The sequence below is a fragment of the Leucoraja erinacea genome, chromosome 22 (assembly GCF_028641065.1).
Source record: "Leucoraja erinacea ecotype New England chromosome 22, Leri_hhj_1, whole genome shotgun sequence".
Lineage (NCBI taxonomy): Eukaryota > Metazoa > Chordata > Chondrichthyes > Rajiformes > Rajidae > Leucoraja > Leucoraja erinaceus.
This window is the reverse complement of record NC_073398.1, coordinates 28,936,153-28,960,425: the sequence shown is the minus strand read 5'-3', so window position 1 is coordinate 28,960,425 and position 24,273 is coordinate 28,936,153. Positions and strand designations below refer to the sequence as shown.

General features: G+C 40.0%; 1 protein-coding gene across 13 annotated transcripts in view; it reads left to right on the top strand.

Annotated features, from left to right (window-relative positions):
• The window catches only part of nrf1 (nuclear respiratory factor 1), a 71,145-nt gene extending 47,740 nt beyond the window's left edge, over positions 1-23,405 (top strand). For 5 of the 13 annotated variants that reach the window (XM_055653354.1, XM_055653358.1, XM_055653357.1 and 2 more), the window contains 2 exons: positions 8,339-8,461; positions 19,117-23,405. In XM_055653354.1, coding sequence (XP_055509329.1) covers positions 8,339-8,461; positions 19,117-19,289 — 296 coding nt within the window. In that variant the 3' untranslated portion in view covers positions 19,290-23,405. Of the gene's footprint in view, positions 1-8,338; positions 8,462-12,715; positions 12,831-15,954; positions 16,068-19,116 lie in introns of all 13 variants that reach the window. The other 8 variants (XM_055653362.1, XM_055653367.1, XM_055653364.1 and 5 more) reach the window with 5 other exon arrangements.
• The last annotated feature ends 868 nt before the right edge of the window (positions 23,406-24,273 follow it).

The following is a 24,273-nucleotide window of genomic DNA, read 5'->3' as shown; positions in this document are numbered from 1 at the left end:
TTAATGAATGAAGTGCACTAGGTTCAATAAAGATAAGTGCTTCTAGAATTTGACTCCATGAGTTTGAGCTGGAAGAGGAAAGAAGGATTGGAACTATTGAGTCATTTAAGCTTCTAATTCAGTCTAGGAGTTGGCTTCTAGGAATTATTATGATAGGTACAAAACCTTGTTTTAGTATAAGATTTATTGTGGTACTTAATGGAATTAATACTATGGAATAGAGTATTTTCCACTATCTTCCATGATCTGGTCTAATATTGTCCAAGAAATCTACCTCAATGAAAATATCAGAAATATATCAATGTGAGTCTTTTACTTTATCCGCACCCTCTGGCTTAGGCAGAGGTACCAAGATATGCCAGTTTGCATACATTTAAAGGTAGACAAAAATGCTGAAGAAACTCAGTGGGTGAGGCAGCATCTATGGAGCGAAGGAAATAGGCAGTGTTTCAGGTAGAAACCCTTCTTCAGACTGATGTGAGGGGGGGGGAGGGGGGGCTGGAGGAAGAAAGGAAGAGGTGGAGCCAGAGGGCTGAGGGAGAGCTGAGAAAGGGAGGAGAAAGTAAGGACTACCTGAAATTAGAGAAGTCAATGTTCATACTGCTGGGGTGCAAACTGCCCAAGCGAAATATGAGGTGCTGCTCCTCCAATTTATGGTGGTCCTCACTCAGGCCATGGAGGAGGCCCAGGACAGAAAGGTCGGATTCAGAATGGGAGGGGGAGTTGAAGTCCTGAGCCACCGGGAGATCAGGTTGGTTATTGCAAACTGAGTGGACTTGTTCGGTTTTCCAGCATCTGCAGTTCCTTCTTAAACATGCATGCATTTAAAATTGGTTTGGTTCAAACCAATTTAACAATACATTAATCTAGCCAGCACTTGAGGACCCCAGAGATGAAAGAATGAGTTTGTTAAACCCCTGTAACCTTTCATTCTCTCATTAGTGGATCTAAAATAAATCTGCTTGATTAATCTTTGTGGATATCAACATCGCTGAAATTCTGGGCTACATTATTTGACTCTTGTGGAAGTACATTGATTTAGGATCTGGAACACTTGCCTTAAAAGTTGGTTGCAATGACTTGCAAACTCATCAAATTAGCAGTGGAGATTTCCCAAGAGACTGCCTTAATCATATTTATCTTTACACCTGCGAGAGGGAGATGGCACAGAATAGTGGGAACTTTTGTATATGTGTTCCTCCAAAGCAATGCTGCCTTCCATTATACAGCATTTTGTCATATAGAAACAGTTCTTGTCAATTTTTCCACTTGGAATTGCATTACGAGATGCAGTATAAATTATGTAATTGAGCGCAGCAACTGTTCTGTAGTGTGTACCAGCACCACCATATCATCAGCAGTCACTGTATTTAATGTTTTATTAAGGGCATGTAAGAACGTCTGGGCAAATGCTGGTTTGTCACTTCCACTTCAGTGCGACTCAGCTCTGTGATTCTTTTATAAATGTTTTACAAGCTTCTCACAACATCCCTTGTTCTCCTTTTATGCAGCTGCATGAACAACACAATTTAATCTCCTTTTTCACATCTATGTTGCTTTGAGATTAGGCAGTCACCTACCCATCCTCCAGATAATAGTATTGTGTGGTGTCATGTGCTTTTAGTTACTTGAACGTAATTGAAGAAATATAGTATCTATCAGTGAGGAAACAATGAGTTATTTTTCTTAACCTCATCTTCCTCCCCCTCCCTCAGAATTGTTCCATCCAAAAATAGTTGTCTCTCCTGAGCGGTTTTAAAGAGCTTTGATGCAATCCATTATCGGTCACCAGACTAAGCAGAACAGCTGTCACGGGCAGTTTTGCCTAGCCCTGAGAAGCAAATGCACTCTGTGATTCCAGGCAATGGCTGGAAGAATGTGCACGTTATTGAAAAATAAATCTGCTCAAGAAATCTAACTATGAGGTTTTGGCCCAAAACGTTGCCTATTTCCTTTGCTCCATAGATGCTGCTGCACTCGCTGAGTTTCTCCAGCATTTTTGTGTACCTTCTAACTATGACATGCAGGATATATTGACTTTTTAATGCTAAATTCTGGAATCTTTCAAGATGTGAATTCAATATCCTTTCTGTGTGTGTGTGTGTGTCTATATAATCTGGCCATTTTGACATCTCCCTCTCTTCTCTCTCTTTTTCCGCTTGTTGATCTGCCTTGAATTTGCAACGATGGTTTAAGAGGCGATGGTTGTTATTAAGGGAATCTCACATTTAAAAATATTATTATGTGCTTTCATTACCGGTTGTAGTCTCAAGTTGAAACAGATTTTGGCTTGTATGCCTGCTGATGAATCTCAAGTTGCTCCCTGTGGTACACTAAGCAGTTATATACTTGGAACAATAGATTGGGCATTTGAGGGGGTAAGAAAAGACAGGTTTGTGTTGAACAACATATTCTTTGTCAAAATCTAATAAGCAGACACCAGCAGGGAGCCAGCAACCATGGAAACATACTATCACCAATGGAAATCCATGTCAACAGGGTGTCAGTGCCTGTGGAATCACACCACAGCAGGAAGGCAGCAATAGTGATGATAGCTCCATGACAGTGCATGTTACTACAGGTGGTGTGTGATTCCACAGGTGCTAACGTCTTGTTTAAAACGAGCAGTAGGAGCAGGGTATCCCATGTGGGTACTTGAACCCGTTGGTTATTGAGTAAGATCAAGGGTCATCTGACCCTGGTCTCATCTCCACTTTTGAGCCCTTCCCATAGCCACCAGCACTCTGTAGATCAAAGCCAGAGAATAATAAATCCCGAAGCATTTACCCGAGAATGATCTTGTCACCGTGATAGCACAGAGCACGGCAGGTAATGATACTTCCGGGCAGTTCTGGTGACTTAGGTTTGATCCTAACCTCTCCTGTTAACCGTGTGGAGTTTGCACCGTTTCCCTGTAACCATGTTGGCTTTTCATGGATGCTTAGTTTTCCTCCCATATCTCAAGATGTACAAATATATGTGTCACTTTTTGTGAAGATTCTTGGGCCTCGGAAGAAGAAAAAAATCCTTCCCATCTGAATCTTAAATGCCTTCTGAAATTGTGCCCCCTTGTTCTGGTTGCCTCTGAGCTTTGATCTTGTCAAGGCCCTTTAGAATCCTATATATTTCATATCTCTATGTCCTCAACCTGTCCCCAGAAGACAAGCCCTTCATTCCCAAGTTTCAAATCTTGTAATACTCCATCTTCTTTGCAGTGAAAGTCAACATTCTGTTCACTAATTGATGTACCTGCATGCAAACTTCCTTTGTTTTGTCAATAAGGCATGAGGATCCTTCTAAACTGCAGCATTCTGAAGTCTCTCTCCGTTTAAACAACATTCTGCGTTCATGTATTTTCACATTTTCCCACATTATATTCCCTCTTGCCACGTTTTTGCCACTTCACTCATCTTTAAGGCTCCATGCTCTTTGCATCCAACTCTCAATTTTTCTCTGCCCACCTTTCTTTGTAATCCATTGAAACCTTTGTTTCAATCCATTGCCTGGGCTATGATTCTACAGTTCTAAAATGGTGGCTCCCCATTTCTATATGTTACTATGTTGTGCAAGGTTGATTATTTTTCTACGCTTGGAAAGCATTCAGAATGAACTGTTTTCTCCATTGCCTATTCCTTGCTCCCAGTTTCACACCTTTTTTTCATTTTCCTCATATTTGTTTTAAAATCAATTGAATTTGATACTATTGGGGTGAGGGCAGCTTCCAATTTCAGTACTAGCTGCTTCTGCCAGAACAATCTTTCAAGGTCATTGCAGTCCAACAGGCTTTCTAGGGCCAGCATACAGACTACATTATGTCATCGCCGTTAAATGGGTGTGCGATGACTATTTGCCTGAGACTCTTAAAATACGGTGAGACCAAAACTGAAAACACATTAGGAAGAAAGGAAAAAATGCCAATGAGCGTGCAGCATTGACACACAAACAAATGACAAATGAGAGGGAGAAATGGTTTTGCATAGCTATTTAAGATAGGAAGCCTCTCAGCAGTTTAACAGTGTGTGTACCACTATACAAAAAAATCATGTGAATGACAATGTTTCTCAGCATAAGGCATGGCTTCTTAGGAGTTAAGTAAAGACTTTGTGAGGCATCATTCGTATGATATAAGAATGAGCGGAGGTGATTTTTGGTCGAGAACAGTAAACAGCAACTTTGAGACCAACATTATGGAATCATGCTGCAAGGAGTTATTTATCTTACCAAACAAGAAAGAGCTCTTCAAGGACGTATCCAAGTACTTTTTATAGATATGATAAGTGTTCTGCTTCTACTATTACAGAAAGTAAGTTACACATACTGTCTTCTGACTGAAGAAACAACGTCATCGTAGACATAGAAACATAGAAAATAGGTGCAGGAGTAGGCCATTCGGCCATTCGATATGATCATGGCTGATCATCCAACTCTGCATTCATCATCTTCCCTCCAATCTTCTTCCGCTCCATTCCTTTAAATCTGACTCCTCTAGTTTTTGGCTCCTCTGCCAAAAATGCATCCTTGTTAGTATGGACCCAAGAGATTTTTACATAACTCAGCTAAAGAAGAACATCTTAATTTTTCTAATATTTTCTTAGCACTAAAATCTTCCAGTCCTGGTGACAACCACATATAGATCCTCTGCATTCACCCTGCATTATTCAGGAAGCCACAGCATTTCACAATGTTGCACCAGCTGTATGTTTTTACTGAATGAAAGACGGGGCAGTCCACGAGTGACGTTTCTCTTTTGCACCTAAATGTCATCAGATTTTTGAGTTTGGATTTTAAAAATAAACTTCATTATTTGAAAACAAGGATACTGAGAGGCAAAAAGGGTTTCCTCTGTTTTCAGGCCTCAGGAAAGAAAGACTTAAGCTAGAAAAGGAAGTCATGAGCTTCATTTCAGCTACAGAGAACAGAATTGTGTAGGCTAGAAGAAAGTGCATTCATGGAATCTTGCAACACATTTGGTAGATATTTATCTCATTGTCTCTGTGCCAGCACTTCGTATGTGATGTCTGGTGAATGACTCTTCTCTCATCTTTCTCTATTTTCAAAATCCTCCTCGTTAAGATTTTATTCAGTACTTTTATGAAGTTACCATTGAATGTACCAGGATCACCCTATCAGACAGCAAAATTATTATAATAACTTGCTGTTGGAGGGAAAAGTTCTCATCTCTATTATTCAGCAATTTTGGAGAATTGCAATCGGTAAAGAGTTCAAGAGATTTCTTCTATTATTTACTAATCATAATATAATCTCTGAATCCCACACCCAACTCTGTTCCAGTAAAACTGTCCACAATTAGATCAAGAATTGAGCCTGATATCTACTGGCATTTATAATTTCTCAATTTTTTAATGTAATCCAAGAGAATGTGGATTGGATCCACTGGATCCATCTTTCTGTATTTGTGTCTGATAGCAGAAGATAATGATTGATATGTGATTTTATGACGGGATGGTTTCTGCCAAGGAGTTCCAGAGGGCTTAGCACTTTAGTCCCTTGCATTTTTATAATAATCCTGATTGATTTTTGATCTGAATGTAGGGAGTATGATAAAGAAATTGCAGGTGTTGTAAAAAACGTCCAGTAATTGGCAATGATGAGGAAAGCATTGACTGCAAGAAGATACGGATGGTCTAGGCACAAGGAACCAAGTATTAATTATATCAAAATATTGGTTAAGCTGATGCTGTTTTCCCCAGAGCACAGATGGTTGAGAGAGGATTTAATGAACTATTTAAAGTAAGAGTCCTGGGTAGGGTGCTGTGGACTGTGGAGCTTTGGGAGGATGTTGTCGGAACTCGGAAAATTGTGGCTATCAGGATGCAGGATTGTTTTCTTTGGAATGCTGCCCTCATTCCCTCTGGATGGAGGGGAAGCGGGAGCAGAACTATGGGACATGGAAGAGACATCGGTGAACGATCCATCTATGACAGCAGGATGGAAGCTATGTTTACTAAAGAAAGAGGACATCTTGGATGTCCTAGAATGGAAAGTCTCATCTTGGGAGCACATGCGGAGGAGACGGGAGAAATTGAGAGATGGGGATAGCGTCTTTGCAAGAGGCAGGGTGGGAAGAGGTGTCGTCCAGATAACTGTCGGTCAGTGAGTTATATTATGAATGGCCTGGTTACAGTAAAATAAGATGGACCTCTTTTCCTTAGAAGAGAGGTCAGGCTGACTGGAGATGTAGATTGAAAGTCATCAATAGAAGCTTTAATCATTGTCACTTGGAAAGTGATAAGGATCTGGTAGAAGCACCTGATTGCATTTGAAAGGCACGTTGATATGTACTTGGAAGAGGTGTGACCTACAAGGATTCTGGATCATGCGCAGGAAAGTGAGGCTTAGCTCCTTTTTAATATGCATGGGCCAAATGGCCACTTCCTGTGTCATAAACCTTCTTTGATTCAATTTACTCTGAATTCACACAGTTGTATTTGATTTTACTTCTCTTAAAAATCACCTTGCTTTGCATGACATGAGTATGTGTATATGTTCCAAGCTTGGCTATGCATGAATTGCATGTATTACTTTCTTGTATACTCCCATCTCTGCAGGTAATTTTTTATATATACTACTGATACAGGACCATTTTTTCTTTAGGGTTGAAATTCACAAACTTCAATCTAGTACAGCGTTTCGAACAGCAAATCAACATCCTATCCCATTTATTCCATATGTTTAAGCAATTGTACATCCTCTATTATACATCTCTTGATTTGACACAATAATGGACCCATTTGACACAGGTTTATACTTACAATTTTCGCTGTTGTTATTTAGACTAAGACCCAGATCATATTGGTGTTTTTTTTTCCCCCAGTTGCTACATTTCCCTGTTTTGCAGACGAGTAAGCATAGATCTAATGTCAATTCCAGCACGGACTTTGTTGAAGCTTTGACTGGCCTTTTCATGTGGAAGGATAGTTGAAGTGTTTAAGTAGAGTGTATGGTTAAATTGCTCCTAGGCCAGAACTATGGGGAAAATAATATTAGACGCCATATTTGTCACTTAGGCACAGATAAGCACTTACAGTGTGCTTGTGTGTCTGTGCTAGAGTTGTCACTGGGAAGGTTCAGATTAAAGTGTACAGTGCAGTGCATTGGTCAAGTGAAAAAGAATAGGGAACATTGAGATGAGTAGAACAACCTGGGCACATCAAATGTCAATTAAAATTCTTAAAAATTGAATGAGGAAGAGATAAATGACTGTGGAACATATGAACTGCTCTTTGGCAGGTTAAAGATATCGAAAATAGATGAATCTGCCCATTCTATACCTCCGATCTTTATTCAGCTTTGCATCGATAGCTCACGCTGACCGCAGCAGCTCCTGACAGCTTGCCTTGTTCTAAGTATCTCACATGACCACATTAATCTGCAGCCTGTAATCACCAGCAGCAGAGCTGCAGAACAGATCACCTCTTTGTCCCACACTGTAGAGGCCCTACTCTGGCCTCCCGTTTTTTGTTTTTTTTCCTGAGCTCAGTTGCTGTGGAATTAAATAAATTTTACTCTTGAGAGGTTTTTTTTTAAAGCATATTCCAAAAATCTTACAAGTGGCTGTGAGTTTATCCAGTGTAGAATCGAGCCAAAACGGTTTGGGGTTTGATTCCTATTTTTTGCTGAATTACCTAGTGTCAAGCCAGTATGACGGTAACAGTGTTACCATAAGCCTGGTCTTCCTCATATAAGAAGCCAATTTAACAAAGCTTCTTGACCCTGATGGATAACCTGACAGTCCCACTTGTCAAGTTCCCTGTTGGAATGTATTCTTGATTTGGCCTGCTTCCACACTGAGTAATTGGTGTATTCATTCTGTGGGCTAGCACATATCACATGGCTGTTTGGGTGGTATGTCTGCAAAGAATTGCCCGTTGTTTAAAAAGCAAGCTTTCTGAAGAAAGTATACCTGGTCATGGTGGCAAAGCATAAACTGGTAATACCTGACCCATTGTAGAATGTCCTTGAGGTACGTAGGTTTTGCAAGGAAGCTAGAGTGATGATCTATCTGGAAGGCATCAACAACTTGCATTTATATAGGCTCTTTAAATTAGTAAAACATGGCAAAGCATTATACTGTTACGGTGTTATCAAGCAAAGTATGATTCACATAGGACATAATTAGGATGGCTGATAGCTTAAATTAAAGGGTAATATCATTTGTGCAGAAAAGTTTAGAGAGGAAACTCCAGAGGTTAGGGCTTTGGTAGCTAGGGGCGCAGCAAGAGATAAAGTCAGGGTGCTTCTGCTAGTGGTGCTGGCCTCATTTTGCATGTGTCAGTGCCGTTTCCATCATATTCCCCTCTCATTTTGCAATTCACAGTGGCCTTGTACGTTCCTGTAAAGGTTGCCGCTTCCCAGTTGACCGCTGTCTGCCGCAGTTCCATGGGCAGCAAGCAACAGAAAGCCCTTGAGTTCAACAAACTGGATCGAGAAATCAGTATTGGTAAAGATTCAAACTTGTGATATTTAGTTCATTTTGAAAATGCTGAATATAAGAGGTGCCATGTTTGGATGGTATCACCAAAGTTAGAGGTGCATGATCTAGTGAAGCGCCCACAAAGGGAAGGGAAGATACTGAATGTTAGTGCGATTTCTCTAAACAGGGTATGACCTGTCCTGTGAAAGAAACATGTCTGAGATTAATATATCCATTAACCAGCACCATACAAACAAATTATATGAGCTTGACCTAATGGTTGCATTCTTGCCTCTAAGTTTTTAAACACGGTAGGATGTTAAAAAAAAAAGGTGCATCCAGGGTACTTTGATGTTCTGGAGGCATAAGAATACAAAAGCAAGGAAATAGTGCTAAAACTAATACATTTCTGATTAGTGGAAGTGTTGGTTTCCACTCGTGGGCACAACATTACAGGAAGCATGCAAAGAGGATTCTGGGGAAATTTAAGGAAACACTTTCTTACATAAGGAGAATTGAGAAGATGGAGTTTCTCAGAAAGTGGGTACAGTTAAGAGAAGATTTAATGCAGGCAGATAAAAGCATGAATTGTTTTTAATAATGAAAAACCGTTTCCACTGTCAGTAGACTCAATAACCAGAGGAATCAGATTTAAAGTGTTGGCAAAAAATCTAGAGGTGAGAGTTATTTTCCCCAGAACAACTTTTTCACCCAGAGAGTTGTGAATTTATGGAATTCCCTGCCACAGAGGGCAGTGGAGGCCAAACCACTGGATGGATTTAAGTTAGACTTAGATAGAGCTCTAGGAGTGGAGTCAAGGGATATGGGGAGAAGGCAGGCACGGGTTATTGATATGGGACGATCAGCCATGATCACAATGAATGGTGGTGCTGGCTCGAAGGGCCGAATGGCCTCCTCCAGCACCTGTTTTCTATGTTTCTATGTTTAACAATAAAAAATTAGTGTCACTTCAAGAGCTCCCCGGACTTTTCAGAAATATCCCATATATGGTTAAAGAATTTTTCACTGTAGTAATAATGGTTTGTGCTATTTATTAACAACCAGATACAGTATTTATTCCATTTGTTTAATTATGGATAGTGTTAGGATGAATATTCAGACCGTCATGAAAAATGTGAGGGAAATCAAGGACAGGAGCAGCAACAATTAAACTTTTGAAACTGCAATCAATTTAATACAGCATGTCCGGTGATGTCTGTAATGGAACTGTTAAATTAAAATGACAGGAATGAAGGCTGATTGTATAGCAGAGTAATTGAAAATAAAAATGTGCCAATTGCATTAAGACAGATTTTTTTAAATCCATCTGCACATCTGAAAATAATTCCAAATGGAGACAGGTGATCAAGAGAGACAGATTTAACTGCTTTAAAAAATGATTAGCAGAGGAGTAATTATTATAATCAACTCATCTCCAGATTGTGTTGCCTGGTAATCTTTTGCAGGCTAGCTACTGTCAGCCATAGTTTAAAATATAGGATAATGAGCTTTGGAGCAGCAACAGCTGATAGGCTAGTTGCAGCCTGTTTCCCTCATAGCAGGGACATCACAAACTCTGAATGAGCCAATCCTGATAATATTATCCTTTGCAGCAGAGTATATTGATGGGGAATGAAATGTTGGTATAATTTGACAAACTTAATGATTTTCATTTAACCAGAAAGCATTTTCAGTTCCATTAAACATAAGCTTTATTTTGCTAGTTTGGGTAGCTCTATATTTATTTAAAGCATGGTATTGGATTTCTAAAGACGTACGTCAAAATCTAGAAAGAATGAGTGTTTTATGGCATTATAGCAATTTAAATTAGATATTTTGAATATTGCAAGTTTTGAACTAAATGTAACCATTAAGATGCTTTAAAAGAACAAACCTAATGTACATTAGAAAGGAAGCCTTCCACCCTAACCAGTCTCGTCCTGGTCCGGCCCAATGCAGTTGACTCTTAACTGCCCTCTGCAGTGTTCTAGTGGACTCTTCAGAGATTCACAAATACAGCCCATCTGAAACTCTGGATAAATAACATTCTGAATGTTCCCAAAATACCACATTCCAAAAACATGAGACATAATCATATTAGGCCCTTCGATCTTTCGGGTGTAAAGGAATGTGGGACTTGTCTACTCAATCGCTTGTCATAGAATAATCCCTCATCCCAATAAATCAGTCTTAACAAATCTTTATTGCACTCCCACAAACGTAAAGATATACTTCATGTATGGTCTTGCCAAGGTGCTATTAATTTTTCTGTGATTTCCTTGCTCTTATACTCAATCCATTTGTAATAATGACTAATATCACATTTACATTTTTACTCATTGTATCTGCATGTTAGCTTGTGATTTGTGTCCAGGGCATTCAGGTTACTGTGTACGTCAAATTTCCTGTTCTCTCGTTATTTTAAAATAATTCTGCTCTCCTTTTACTCCTACTAAAGTAGATAACTTCAAATTTCCCTATAATGAGGCAAAACTTGCTGGCTAGAACTGCTAACTTTCAGCCTTGAAATTTCAATCACGTGCTGCTGAACACTGAGGTCTGAGACTTGCCGAGTTAGAGATGGTGCCACTATGAGGTATCCAGCAGTGAACCACTGTCTTACTGGGGAATCACCTCTCCAAACTTAATTCAGTTTAAATCTGAGGTAGGATCAGAGACCTGTTGATGTGAATGGGGATTCCAGACCACTGGATTAGAAGGGAAAGTAAGTAATTTATCAATAATTTTCCTTGAGCCACGTTTCCTCAGGACAAGTACTGATGCCCTGTAAAGGAAAACTGCTGTTTCCCCACACTACTCTTTCAGTCACTTGTCATCCGTTTGGCAAAAAATCCAGATTTCCTGTGCTTCCATTCATATTTATTTCCAGTCATGTTCAGCTTCTGCATTTCAACACTTTGTACACCTCGTTCAATAATTCTTTTGCTCGTTTATATCCACTCCTTTCTTTCCATTTAATAGAACAGAATTCCTCGACCTGTCTTTCACCCCAAATTTAGTCTGCTTATATACTAATACAATTAGTGCAGTGTTTTCTCAGATGTTTTTCCACCAAATAATGAGTATTAGTGGGTTATGGTTGGAAGTTCTCTAACTATCTTCAGTTGTCTACTCCGCAGCACAGTCCGCACCTTGAGTTGATGAACTCTTGGTTGCAACTCTGTGAGAAACGTACCTGCATGTAAACCTGAATGTGAAATATTCTGGACAGTTAGATGTAGGTGTAACGTTAGGTTTCAGTAAACATTATCTTCTGACTGGCCTCAAGTGATATTTTTCCATTTTTGTGGTTTGCTAACCTGTGGAAAGCTTTGTTTTTGCACCAAAAATATTGTATTTAGGCTAATCTAAAGGTAACCTCGGGTCTGGAATTGAAAGACAGTCACTAAACTAAACAAAAAACAAGCTAATAAAGTGTACGAGATCATGGGCCTTATTTCAAAGGGATAGAGTGCGAAAGGCGAGATATTTTAAATCTACATTAAACACTAGTTCAACTCTAGAAAGGATATTGAGAGGAAATAATTAAGCCGCTTATGACTAGAATAGACCCCCAACAGGCTATTCTTGATACCTTGCTGACTCATCCCTTCACTGTTAAATGTCCTCTATCATAGCAGGACATTCCCTTTCTGTGCAACTTAAGTTTCTCTGAAAGCATGGGTGGTTTAATTATTAATTAGCTGAATGGTCAAGACAAGTGCCTCAATGCTAATTTTGCCTCAAGCGTTATCCCCAAGTTCTTAAATACAAAGAGAGCTAGCGGTGTTTCTGCTACCTGTTGCAATAAGCAGTTTGCATTTGTACAATCTTTCAACACATTGTAATGTCCTAAATCACTTCACAAAAATGTAATTGGACAACATTTAGCAGCAAGCCAGTTAGAGTGGTGTCTTGTGCAAAGGTAGGTTTTGAGGATTGTCTTAAGGTTTGCAAGCAGTTTAAGGAGGAACATCCAGAGTTAGGATTTCGGCAGGTGAAGATACAGCCAGTGATTGGCGTAATTACAAAACTGGGTATAGGCAAGGTTCAAGAATTGGAAGAGCAAAGAGGCCAATGTAAGTGGATATTGATGGATTTGAATACAAGGATTCAAATGTTAAGATTGTGGGATTGCTAGATTGGGAGTCCATGTAGGTCAGCAGGCATGGGTGAGCAAATTAGGAAGCAGGCGGCTGCAGTTTCAGATAATCTACAGTTTATGACAGATCGGATTATATTACTAAGTATTTTATTTTACTCCCTTCTTTATGTTCACAGATATTTATGTGGTACTCCAGCATTTCAACTACAGTAGTCAAATTGACAAATCAGATATACAAGCAAGTACCTGATAACGCACATGCTTATCAAAGGCCCACTTTGGCTGCCAGAAGTATGTTTTTCAGTATTCATCATCAGCTGGCAATTAAGTCTGTTTTAGTTCTCTGTGCTGTTTCAGAGCCGCACCCAGGTGAAATTCACGGCATGGAGTGAAGAAAAATTCTCCACTTTCTGTTTTTTATATGATTTCTGCAATGCCATCCCCTCTCCCATCACATTAGCCTCAACCCTTTTCTTTATAAGAATCAAGTAGAAGCTTTGTTGCTGAGCAATGTTATTGGGTGATTGGGTTTAATAAAAGTACTGAATCCAAGTCAGTCTAGGAGTGGAGTAATGAGCTTAAGTGTGGAGCTTATGACAAGCTAGTGGCTCTGTCCTATTCACAGTCTGGCATATTTCCTTGTTCCTTATAAAGTTGGCCTAAGTGCTGTGCTCTTCACATCTGGGGACTCCAAAACATAGGGGCATAACTACATGATAGTAACTTTTAAGTCCAAAAGGAATTCCATAGAATTTGCTTTACAATGCACATGATGAAATGTAAAGGGTAGCTGAAGTAATTAATGTTGACACATTCAAGGGGAAGTTGAATAATCATTTAGGGAATAAAAGGATAGGCTAATAGTTTCAGACTAGAGGGATGGGTGGTAGCTGATGTGGAGCGTAGAACTGCTTGGGCCAAATTGTCATGTCTAGAATTTTATTCTTAAGTGGTAAAAATGTTCATGGTTACGATCTAACTTGTTTTTACTGACACCCAGCATTTTAGTAAAATTAGAGTTAGACAGGGCATGTCTGGAAATAATGCTCTTGTAATCATTCACCCTCCGCTACTTTCATTTTAAAGGTTCTTAAAGTATAGTGGAACCTTAAACCTTAAAAGTATTTATAGAATCAGCATCCAGCACCCATACAGATAGAATGCTTCAGATCTGATAATTCCGACTTGAAAACATTCCTAGTTCACTTCTCATAAGATGTTGGGATAGTGATCTTGTATCCATGATTGCTAATTGGCGATCTACTTGTCAAAGGGAATGCTTGCCCTCTATCATTATATCCCTTATTGTCTTGAGAAACCTCTATCAGGGCAACTCTAAACCTCTCCTCCTAGGTGAGCAGTTCTCCCCTTTCCAGCCTTTCGTGGTGGTTGTCTCTTATCCCTCGTGAATCACCATGTACCCCGACATATTACTTGATTTGGTGTCCAGACTTGTCCTCAGTAAAACACAGGTAAATCCATTATTACCTTTTTCCAGTAACCACATGCGAAGGTAGGGCCAGACTGTACAATTAGGAGAACCAGGAGTAATCATGCTCCCTATTCCCCAGTGAGTGTTTGTCTATTAATAGCTACTAATTATGTCCACTTCATTTCTTTTGAATGTTGTGATTTGGTTGTGTATGAGCGTCGGGATGGGTAAGGGCGATTGTGGATAAGAGATTTTTTTTTAATACACTTTGAAAGCTTGTCATCTCATGTCAAGGTGAAATTGTAAAGATTAGCTTAATTAGTGGTTGCTTCTAGACGTATAGACAGAAGTACTGAAAAACATAATAAAAGCTCCGTCTGTTTACAAATTAATCATCAATTATATAACCCGTAGGATTAACTCTGCTAAATCATTCACATGGCTAGGTCCTCCAAATCTTTCAAAATGAATTAAAAATAACTTGGCATGGTAAAACCATGCAGACGTAGCTCAACATCTAACCTTATTACACAAGGACAGATATTTAAATAGAAGAGATTTTGGCAGACTACGATTTCCAAAAGAAAAATCACCCAATTGCGCGGCCAAGATAATTCACAATACAAAATGTTGCAATTTACATCTATGCTGAACCTTTCCCAATCTCCAGATATGCTGGTGCCACTCACCGTCCAGTAAATAGTTTAGCTTAGAGATGCGGCACGGAAACAGGCCCTTCGGCACACCGTGTCCGCACCGAGTGATCCCTGCACACTAACACTATCCAACACACATTAAGTCAATTAACCTACATACCTGAACGTCCTTGGAATGTCGGAGGAAACTGAAGATCTCGGAGAAAACCCACGCGGCTCACGGAGAGAACGTACAAACTCCTTACAGACAGCACCCGTAGTCGGGATCGAACCTGCAAGTGCTGTAAGGAAGCAACGCTACCGCTGCGCCACCGGTCCGCCCCATTAGCCATTTGGATGAGAGGAGAAAGATTCTTGCCGTGAGCGCAGCAGTAGAGTTGCTGCCTTACAGTGCTGGAGACCCAGGTACGATCCTGATTACGGTTGCTGTTTGTATGGAGTTTTTATGTTCTCTCTGTGAACGCATTGGTTTCCTCCGGGTGCTCCAGTTATTCGTCCTCATTTCAAAGACATGCAGGTTTGTAGTTTAATTGGCTTCTGTAAATTGGCCCTAGTGTATAGGTTAGAACTAGTCTACGGGTGATTGCTGGTTGATGTGGACTGAACGGCCTGTTTCCACACTGTACCTCTAAAACTAAAACACTTACCTAGTGCCAAACAAGTATATTAGTTTACAGTGCCACCTGTATACATTACAGTACACATTACTCCTGAAGACTTCACATGTTTACTGGCATTCAGTTATGCAGCCCTGTGTCATCAATTGTCGATTATTCATGACTGAGCAATCACAGTGAGTAACAGCTGGTTGCCTGACCTCTTCGATAGCTCAGTTGAACCTATGAATACTATCCATGTTCAGGGTTCCAATTGGATTGTCATCAGAGACAGATTTTTTTACCTCCATCCTTTCCTGAATCAAGAATGACAAATTTGATTTGTTTAGAACTGACCACTTAGTAAATTATCAGTACAGCAAACTCTTCTTGACTGCTACCCAACTATTCTTATGCTGGGAGAAAATTTCCTCTGTTCCTCTGGCAACAGAAATGCTAATTCTTATTAGAAAATAGGTAACAGAGGATAATCTTTGCTTCTTTGAGAGCAGCAAATCACATCTACGTCCACTAGAAGCTACATGTGAACCACGACCAACTTGAATGGGAATTGATTTTGCTTTGGTTGAATATTGTGTTTTAGTCACTTTAGTATTTTAAAACATTTAAATTATTTTCTTTAATTATTTAATTCAACGTTGATAGTTTTTAAAAGTCTCTGAATGTTAGTGACATTTAGGAATTGTTAAAATGCGTGACAATTTTTATAGCTGGTGAGGCCCAGCTCTCCTGGTTGTTGGAAGATGTTGGGTGTGTTTTGGGCACAGCCCCTCTTCACTGTGCCACAGGAGTCAGTGAGAGAGGCCCTCTGCATCCAGCCCAGGTAAGTATGTGTGGGTTATCTTGCAAGCATCTGATTCCATTACATTCCTCCTACCTACTTATTCATAATGGGGGGATGTTCCCAGGAAACATACTTTCAGATACCTTGAGTTTTGTCAGATAGTGATTGAACAACAGCACATACTTCAGAGCATTTTAAAGGCTGCTTCACAGAAGGGAAATGGACATCAAGCAAAACTAGAGTAATTGGAGATAAGGCAGGAACCAAACCTACAAGATAGAGAGGAGATGTTCTAGAATAAAGAACCAAGTTGGCTGAGTGTTCAGCTACTAATTTTAGAGGAGAGGATGAACAAGTTATTAGCTCTAGAAAGCAGAGGACTTGAATTGGAAATGAAGGCTGAGGAACATTCCATGCGGAGGTTACGGCAAGGTTATGCAGGAACTACATGGTTAGGAATGATGATTAAAGTGTAGATTGCTATATTTTAATCTATCACCGTAACTTCTTGTCTGAAGGGAGTTTGAATGTGAATGTCCGAGAAATATCATTTTTGTATCGGAATTGAGGAACTAATCCAGAATATTAGAACAGGCCCTTTAGTTCACATTGTCTGTGCCGAACATGATGCCACTTTTCATTTTTGCCACTTTTCATTTCACTGCACATCTCGTATGTGTATGTGACGAATAAACTTGACTTGACTTGAAGACCAACTTTCATCTGACTGCACATAATCTGTGTGTCTCTCCATTCCCTGCATATCTATATGTCTATTCAAAGTCTTTTAAATTACACTATTGTATCTGCCTCAACTACCGCCCATATTTCAGCCGTTCACTGCCCTCTGTAAAGAAAACATATTCCACACATCCCATTTAAAGTTTGCTCTTCTCATCTTGAACTTTGATTAAATATTTGATTTTTACATCCTGGGAAAACGATTCAGACTGTCTACCCTACCTTGCTGCTCATAATTTTTTATCGGGTCTCTCCACAAATTTCGGCATTCCAGAGAAAACAATCCAAATCTGTCCAACCTCTTCCTATTGCTAATAACTCCTATTGCTAATAACTAATCAAAGCATCATTCTGGTAAACCTCCTCTGCATCCATTCCAAAACATTCATGTCCTTCTTATAATGGGGTAACCAGAATTGACGTGTTACTCCAAATGCACCCTAACCAAAGTCCTATAAAGCTGCATCATGACTTCCTTATACACAATGCCCTGGCCAAGGCAAACATATTATATGCTTTCCTTGCCACTCTGTCTACTTGTTTTGCTACTTTCAGGGAGTTATGGACATGGACCTCAAGATCCCTCTGTACATCAATGGTGCTAAGGGCCATTAATTGTATATTTTCCCATTGCATTCAACCTCCCAAAGTGGGCAACCTCGTACTTGCTCGGATTAAACTTAATCTGCTATTTCTCCGCCATCTCTCTCACTGTATATACTGTGATTGCCTTCCTCACAATCCGTGACCCCAGCATTGGTGTCACCTGTAGACTTACTAACCAACCAGTCTACATTTATGTCCAAGTCATTAATATATATCATTAACAGCAGAGTTCCCAACACAGTTCACTGCGGAATTCCGCTGGTCACAGACTCCATCCTCAATATTGTCCTTTCACCACAACCTTCTGTCCTATCAGCAAGCCAGTTTTGAATCCACATGACCAAATCACTGAATCCCATGCACCTTAATCTTCTGGATCAGCCTACCATTGGGAATTTATCAAATGGCATACTAAAATCCCTGTGGACGATATCCATTACTGTGTACAAAATCCATATTGACTGTCCCTAATTAACCCATTCTCTTCCAAACGAAAGTAAAACGGAAGCTACTGAAGAATCCTCTCCAGTAGCTTCCCTTTCATTGATGTGAGGTTCACCAGCCTATAATTCCCTGGATTCTCACTGTGTCTGTTAAAGGAGCAACAATAGCTACACTCCAGTCCACCGGGTCCTCGCCTGTGGCTCAAGAAGATGCAAAGATCTTCGTGATGGCTCCAGCAATCTCCTCTATTGCCTCTCTCAATAACCTGGGATAGTTTCCATCAGGTCTTGGGGATTTATCCACCTTAATGCTATTCAAGAACCGCAACACCTCCTCCTCACTCTCAAACTGCCCTTGCCTAGTAGTATTCTCCACACTGATCTCACTACCCCCCTTGAGTCTTGCTCCTTGAAAACAGATGCAAAGTACTTATTTAATCTATCACCTTTAACCCTTGACTCTAAGCACAAATTCCCTCCTTTATCCTTGAGTGATTTTTATCTTCTCCATGGTTACTATCTTGTTTTTAATGTTGGTATAAAAAGATTTGGGATTTTCTTTAGTCTGACTTTATTACCTTGGAAATTGGAAAGTACTTTCTCTCAGATGAAACCATTAATTATATAGGATAGCATGTATATGTCCATGACTATGAGTGTGTGTTTTTTTCTGTCTGCTTTTAGTTTTAGAGATACTGCGTGAAAATAGGCCATTCGGCCCACCGGGTCCATGCTGACCAGCAATCTCCACACATTAACACTATCCTACACGCACTAGGGCAATTTTGACATTTACCAAACCAATTAACGTACAAACCTGAATGTCTTTGGAGTGTGGGAGGAAACTGAAAATTTCAGAGAAAACCCATGCAGGTCACGGGGAGAACGTACGAACTCCGTACAGACAGCACCCGTAGTCGGGATCGAACTCGGGTCTCCAGCGCTGCACGCGCTGTATTGCAGCAACTGTCCCATTGCACCAATGTGCCACTCTTGTACTCCTATAGCTGCCGAGATGCACCCTTGACTCTTCAGTGTTCTAAATAACATTTCATGATCAACATCTTTAAAATGAGAAAGAAATGGGTTTTTTTTTTAAAGAAAGGGAAGAATAAAATGAGCGAAGGTAATATTTCAGGTGGCTTTCAAATGTCCTATTGGACCATAATTGGAGTTAACAACCTGTTTGGAGATATCGACAAATTGAATTGCTTCTTCAGAGGGAAATGGTGGTGATGTTGGTGTAAGGACTCTTGTCTACATTGTTAACTTGATCTTTCCCTTTCGTTTATTTTCAGGCCTGGTGCAAATTCCAGTGAGCATGTACCAGACTGTTGTGACCAGCTTGGCCCAGGGCAACAGGCCTGTGCAGGTTGCAATGGCCCCTGTCACCACTCGAATGACAGAAATTCAGTCATCTGGGGTAACAATGGACGGTCAAGCAGTGGAGGTGGTGACGCTGGAACAGTGAGGACTTAACCAGTGGCAAAACAACTTTTCATGTACTTACGTCCAGCTTTGGAGTCCAGCAATCGGGTGTCTTGTGTGTCAACAGTTGGCCATAAAAGTAAAAGTAGGCCATGACATGTGGCTTTAGTGTTTGAGAGAGAAAAGGTAACGGAAGGACCTCTCATCTCTAATATTATCTTCAAAGAGATTTCAAGCTCTTGTATTTACTGTTTTATATGGGGTGGGTGGGCCAAAGGAAGGAAAATGGAAAATCAGACCTATTTGTATGCGTTTCTCTGTATTTATGCACAAAGTGTTTGTGTCTTTGACTGAAGATGGCAAAGTTGTCTTGTTTATTAGTGATCTTGATTGGGGAACTTTATAATTGTGGTTCCAGAGGTTTGGAATGACATGGGTGTGTGGAACTAGGGGCGGATCTCAGCATTTTCCATTTTAATAAAAGTTGGCGCAGAAACCAGAACAACGATCCTTTTACCTACTAATCTCTGGTTGGTGTGCAGATTTTTACTTTATTGCTCTTTCACTTGTTTTAAATATTCAATTAAAGCAGAAAGTTATACATCCCTTGTCTCCGCTGTGTTCAACTCCACAGCATGGGAGTGGGTTAATCACCATTCTCCCTTCCTATCACTCCCCAGTGACCCCTGTTTGTGTGTATAAACCTGTATATTTAATGTATGTTAGATACATATATACATACATAGAGCAGTACAGCACAGGAACAAACCCTTAAGCCCACAATGTCTGAGCCGAATGTGATGCCAAGCCCAACAATATCTGCCTGCACATAATCCATATCCATTCTCTCCATATCCATGTGCCTATCCCAAAGTCTTTTAAATGAAGGTATCCTATCTGGCTCCACCACCACCCCCGGCAAACACCATTTGTGTAAAAACTTGCCCTGCACTCTCCTTTAAACTTTGCTCTTCTCACCTTAAAGTGGTGCCCTCTAGTATTTGATATTTCTATCTTGGGAAAATGGATGTCCTTTAAAAGTTGCAGGGGATCTAAGACATAAGTAGTATGAGGTTGAGTTCATCTTTCGATCACACTCTGCTCTGGATTCCCACACGAACGTCTTCAGGTTTTGAGTCCAGGAAGGCCACTTCTTTGGCCAGAGGGTTGAAAACACCATCCAGAACCTTTGGGGAAAGGAGAGGGGCCAAAAAACTGGTAGGAGTTTGAGAAATGTGAAGTCAGACAGGGTCCATGCAAAGGGTCAAAGCAAACTAGACCAAGGAATTGCAGATGCAAGTCAAGTCACATTTATTTATATAGCACATTTAAAAAAACAACTCTCGTTGGCCAAAGTGCTTTACATTTGTTATAAGAATAGTATAAACAAACAAACTACATATATATATATACATATAACCCTCGCTCAGTGGACATCAGGAAAGGCTTGGGAGTATAGATTAGATTTTAGCCTTGACTTAAAGGAGTCGATGGAGGGGGCAGTTCTGATGGGAAGGGGGATGCTGTTCCACAGTCTAGGAGCTGCAACCGCAAAGGCGCGGTCACCCCTAAGCTGATGCCCAGACCGCGGGATATTCAGCAGCCCCAAGTCGGCCGATCCGAGGGACCTGGAGGTGGAGTGGTGGGTGAGGAGACTCTTAATGTAGGAGGGGGCAAGCCCATTGAGGGCTTTATAGACAGAGGAGGGACTTGAAATGTATACTGAACCGCACAGGGAGCCAGTGGAGAGAGGCCAGGATCGGGGTGATGTGGTCCCTTTTTCGGGTGCCTGTCAGGAGTCTCGCTGCGGCGTTTTGGACCAGTTGCAGGCGGGACAGGGAAGGTTGGCTGATGCCAGTGTAAAGAGAGTTGCAGTAATCTAGGCGGGAGGAGATAAATGTGTGGATGATCTTTTCGAGGTCATCAAAGTGGAGGAATTGTTTAATTTTGATGCAGGGTTCTTGAGCACAACACAAACTGTTCGGAGAGCTCTGCGGATCAGGCAACTGGAGGGAATGTACAGGCTCCTTTTTCAGACACTGATTACTTTTATTGATTATAATTTTCCATGAACTTCATTCATTTCCCGCCAGTTCCCCAAGTAACAGATGTAAAGCCCAAGTTCCACCAGGGCTAATATCTATAAAGAAATGTGTTGCAGTAAACATTGGACACAAAGGTACCAATTTGCAGGTTTTCAACACTGCCAAGGACTAAGACTCTAGGTCAGGAGAGAGGGACAGATTCTCGTCCACCCTCTCCTGCCATGTTCACAAAATGAGCAGTCAAGAAGGAAGTTGAGAATATTTGCTGTGAATTGAATTAAAACCACCCAATGAATAACAGTAAGGATACAACTACAACTTGCACTTGTATAGTGCCTTTAACATTAGTAAATAGACCAAGGAAGAGAAAGTAGGCAGCTGATCAATAATGGAGCCTTGGGTTAACAGAATACTCTCACTTGTAACATTTAGGAAACTCTGGTTGGTTTCCATGCAAATTAATATGCAGGACACAATTGTTCCATCCCTTTATGTTAACCCACAAATTCATATAAATGAACGTGATACATATTTTAGATTTCCATTGAAGCACATTTGTCAAACTGCATGAATGGTAAGATGGCTATTCAAAGCCCTGGTATTGTGGTCTGCAACTTGTTCCTGGTGTTTTTCTGGAGAGAAAAAAACTTTCAGTTGTGGAATTTATTTTCTAAATGAATCGACGAACTCAAATAAGTAAAATTAGAAGTGAAGCTAAGAGTTAAATATGGACTTTATTTGGCATTGTCCAAAAGACCTGGACAAATGAAAGACAATGTGTTGTATTAGTGACTGGGGCAAGTGATGGAATTACTCTCACTCATCCTGATATTTCAGAAGCAAAGATATCAATGATCTTGTTGCATGGTGTAGATGCTGTTGTCCATACCTAGTGATGCATGCAAGGTATTGTGACACAGTGATTAATTCTCCTCTGTAGTTATGGGTAAGTGAAGAGAGCTTAATAAAGTCAAAATACTGTGGAGCTGGATGTTATTTAAGCTACTTTGGTATTCCTTGTCATTAACTTTTCTTGGTCTTGGAACAAGACTGGGAAACTGCACTGCCATGTTGTCACTGGGGTTACTTGATGCTTGCCCAGTGTTCTGTCAGGAAAAATAAATTGCACTTAAGATAAGGTGCCAATTTGCTTTTTGTGCACTACATTACTTTGTCACTCATTGAAATGATCGACATGTGCCACAACCAAGCTTCTTCACCTTCGTGTTGAGAACCCTTCTCCGGTTCATTATTTGGGAGGATAGAAAATCTGCAGTGAGATAGCTGGATTTTGGATGTAGAACATGTGATGGTTTTCCACAATTTTCATCACACTTTATTAAAATATTATTCAGCATAACATTGTACTTAATTTCCCATTCCCCTTCATGAAGAATCGATAAAGCTCTATCATTAGGTGTATTGAGACCATAACAGCGCTGGTTAAAATCCATACAAAAGCTTGTTGACTTTGGGTTCTGGTTAGTGAGTGGGATTATTAGGAGAAGGGGCTTAGGGCATAAGTTTGTAGCCACATAAATGTGTTCCAGTAATTGTGAAAAGCAACCCTATTCAACAAGCTGGAATAGATTGAAAAGGACTCCTATAAATTTTAAAATTCCTATTTGTTCACTGATATTTTATTCAAATAGTAAAGTGTACCAATGGATACTGCAGAAGGTGGCCACATTATTACAAGGTGACATTGCAAAGATTGGATCTTCATGTAGATACAAATACTGTATATATGATAAAGAAAACATTCTTTTAATTGCTGAAAGTGACTGCAGGTCATAGAACTACTATGGTTTGTTTGCTACCATATTTATTCCCCTTGGATACTCTTGAAAATGTATTTGAATGAAGTAATTTGCATTTGATTTTGTTTGCCATGTTTTTTTTTTTTTGTTTGTTTGGGAAATGTGATTTGCCAACTAAACACCGACAGCTTTTTTATGGACTTAGCAAGTTCATAGTGTGTAATAAAGATGTTAATAATCCTGGTAAGTTGGAGGTTGATGGCCTTTGCCTCGTTTATTGCAGTCACACAGTGCTCTTTGCTGTAGCGGCATTGGCCAAGAAACGTAGAGTGAATAAAGTAGATATCCAGTCTTTGTCGAGAGCTGCTGATCCATTAAGCCAGGACAAATAACTTCATTGGGGATCAGACAAAATGGCCTATGTTCAGCAGGGTAACTCAACCCCCACAAGTGCCGTCTCTCTTCCTTGTTTCCTCTATCATCTGTGTTTGTTCCCCCCATTTGTAAACCTTCCAATTACATTTCCTCCTCTAAATGGTATCATCCCAATTTCATCAAGATTATGCTTGCAACTCTATCTCATCCCATGCTGCTCTCATCTCCAACTCTTTCTCTTCCAACATTGTTCAAACCCTAACTTTATCTGGGTGTGAGATGTATAGATTTTAAACTTTGCTCAGCTTTCATTTAATTATTTAACGGGACTACACGTTGCTGTGTCCCCTCATTCATTTACTAAATGTACTGAATCAGTATGAATTTTTGCCTCATTAGTCTGCAATTCCTCCCTCCCCATTCTCCCTATATAATACTGTTATGATTGTTATTTCATGTATTTATACTGGTCAGACTTAACACAAATCCCCATAGTTTATGATTTACTGATTTGGCACTTCTTGAGTGTCTAACTTAAAATATCAATAAGTACATATAAAGTAAAAAACATGCAAGAGATTAATGTTAGACAAGTGTTCTTTTCCATTTTGGATCAGTAAAGGAAGACTTCCATTTCTATAGTAATTGGATGATAGTTCATTTTAATGAAATTCCGCCTTCTCTGGAAAAAAAACACAACAGCTTTGCTCTGCACCTCATCCACAATGCATCAAAACTGATGGTAAAAGGTAAATGTACACTGCTGTTGTGTCTTCTAGAGTGCTAACATCCTCATCTCTGCTCAATAGTACCTCTCAGATAAAATAGACGCTGAATTTTTGAGTTT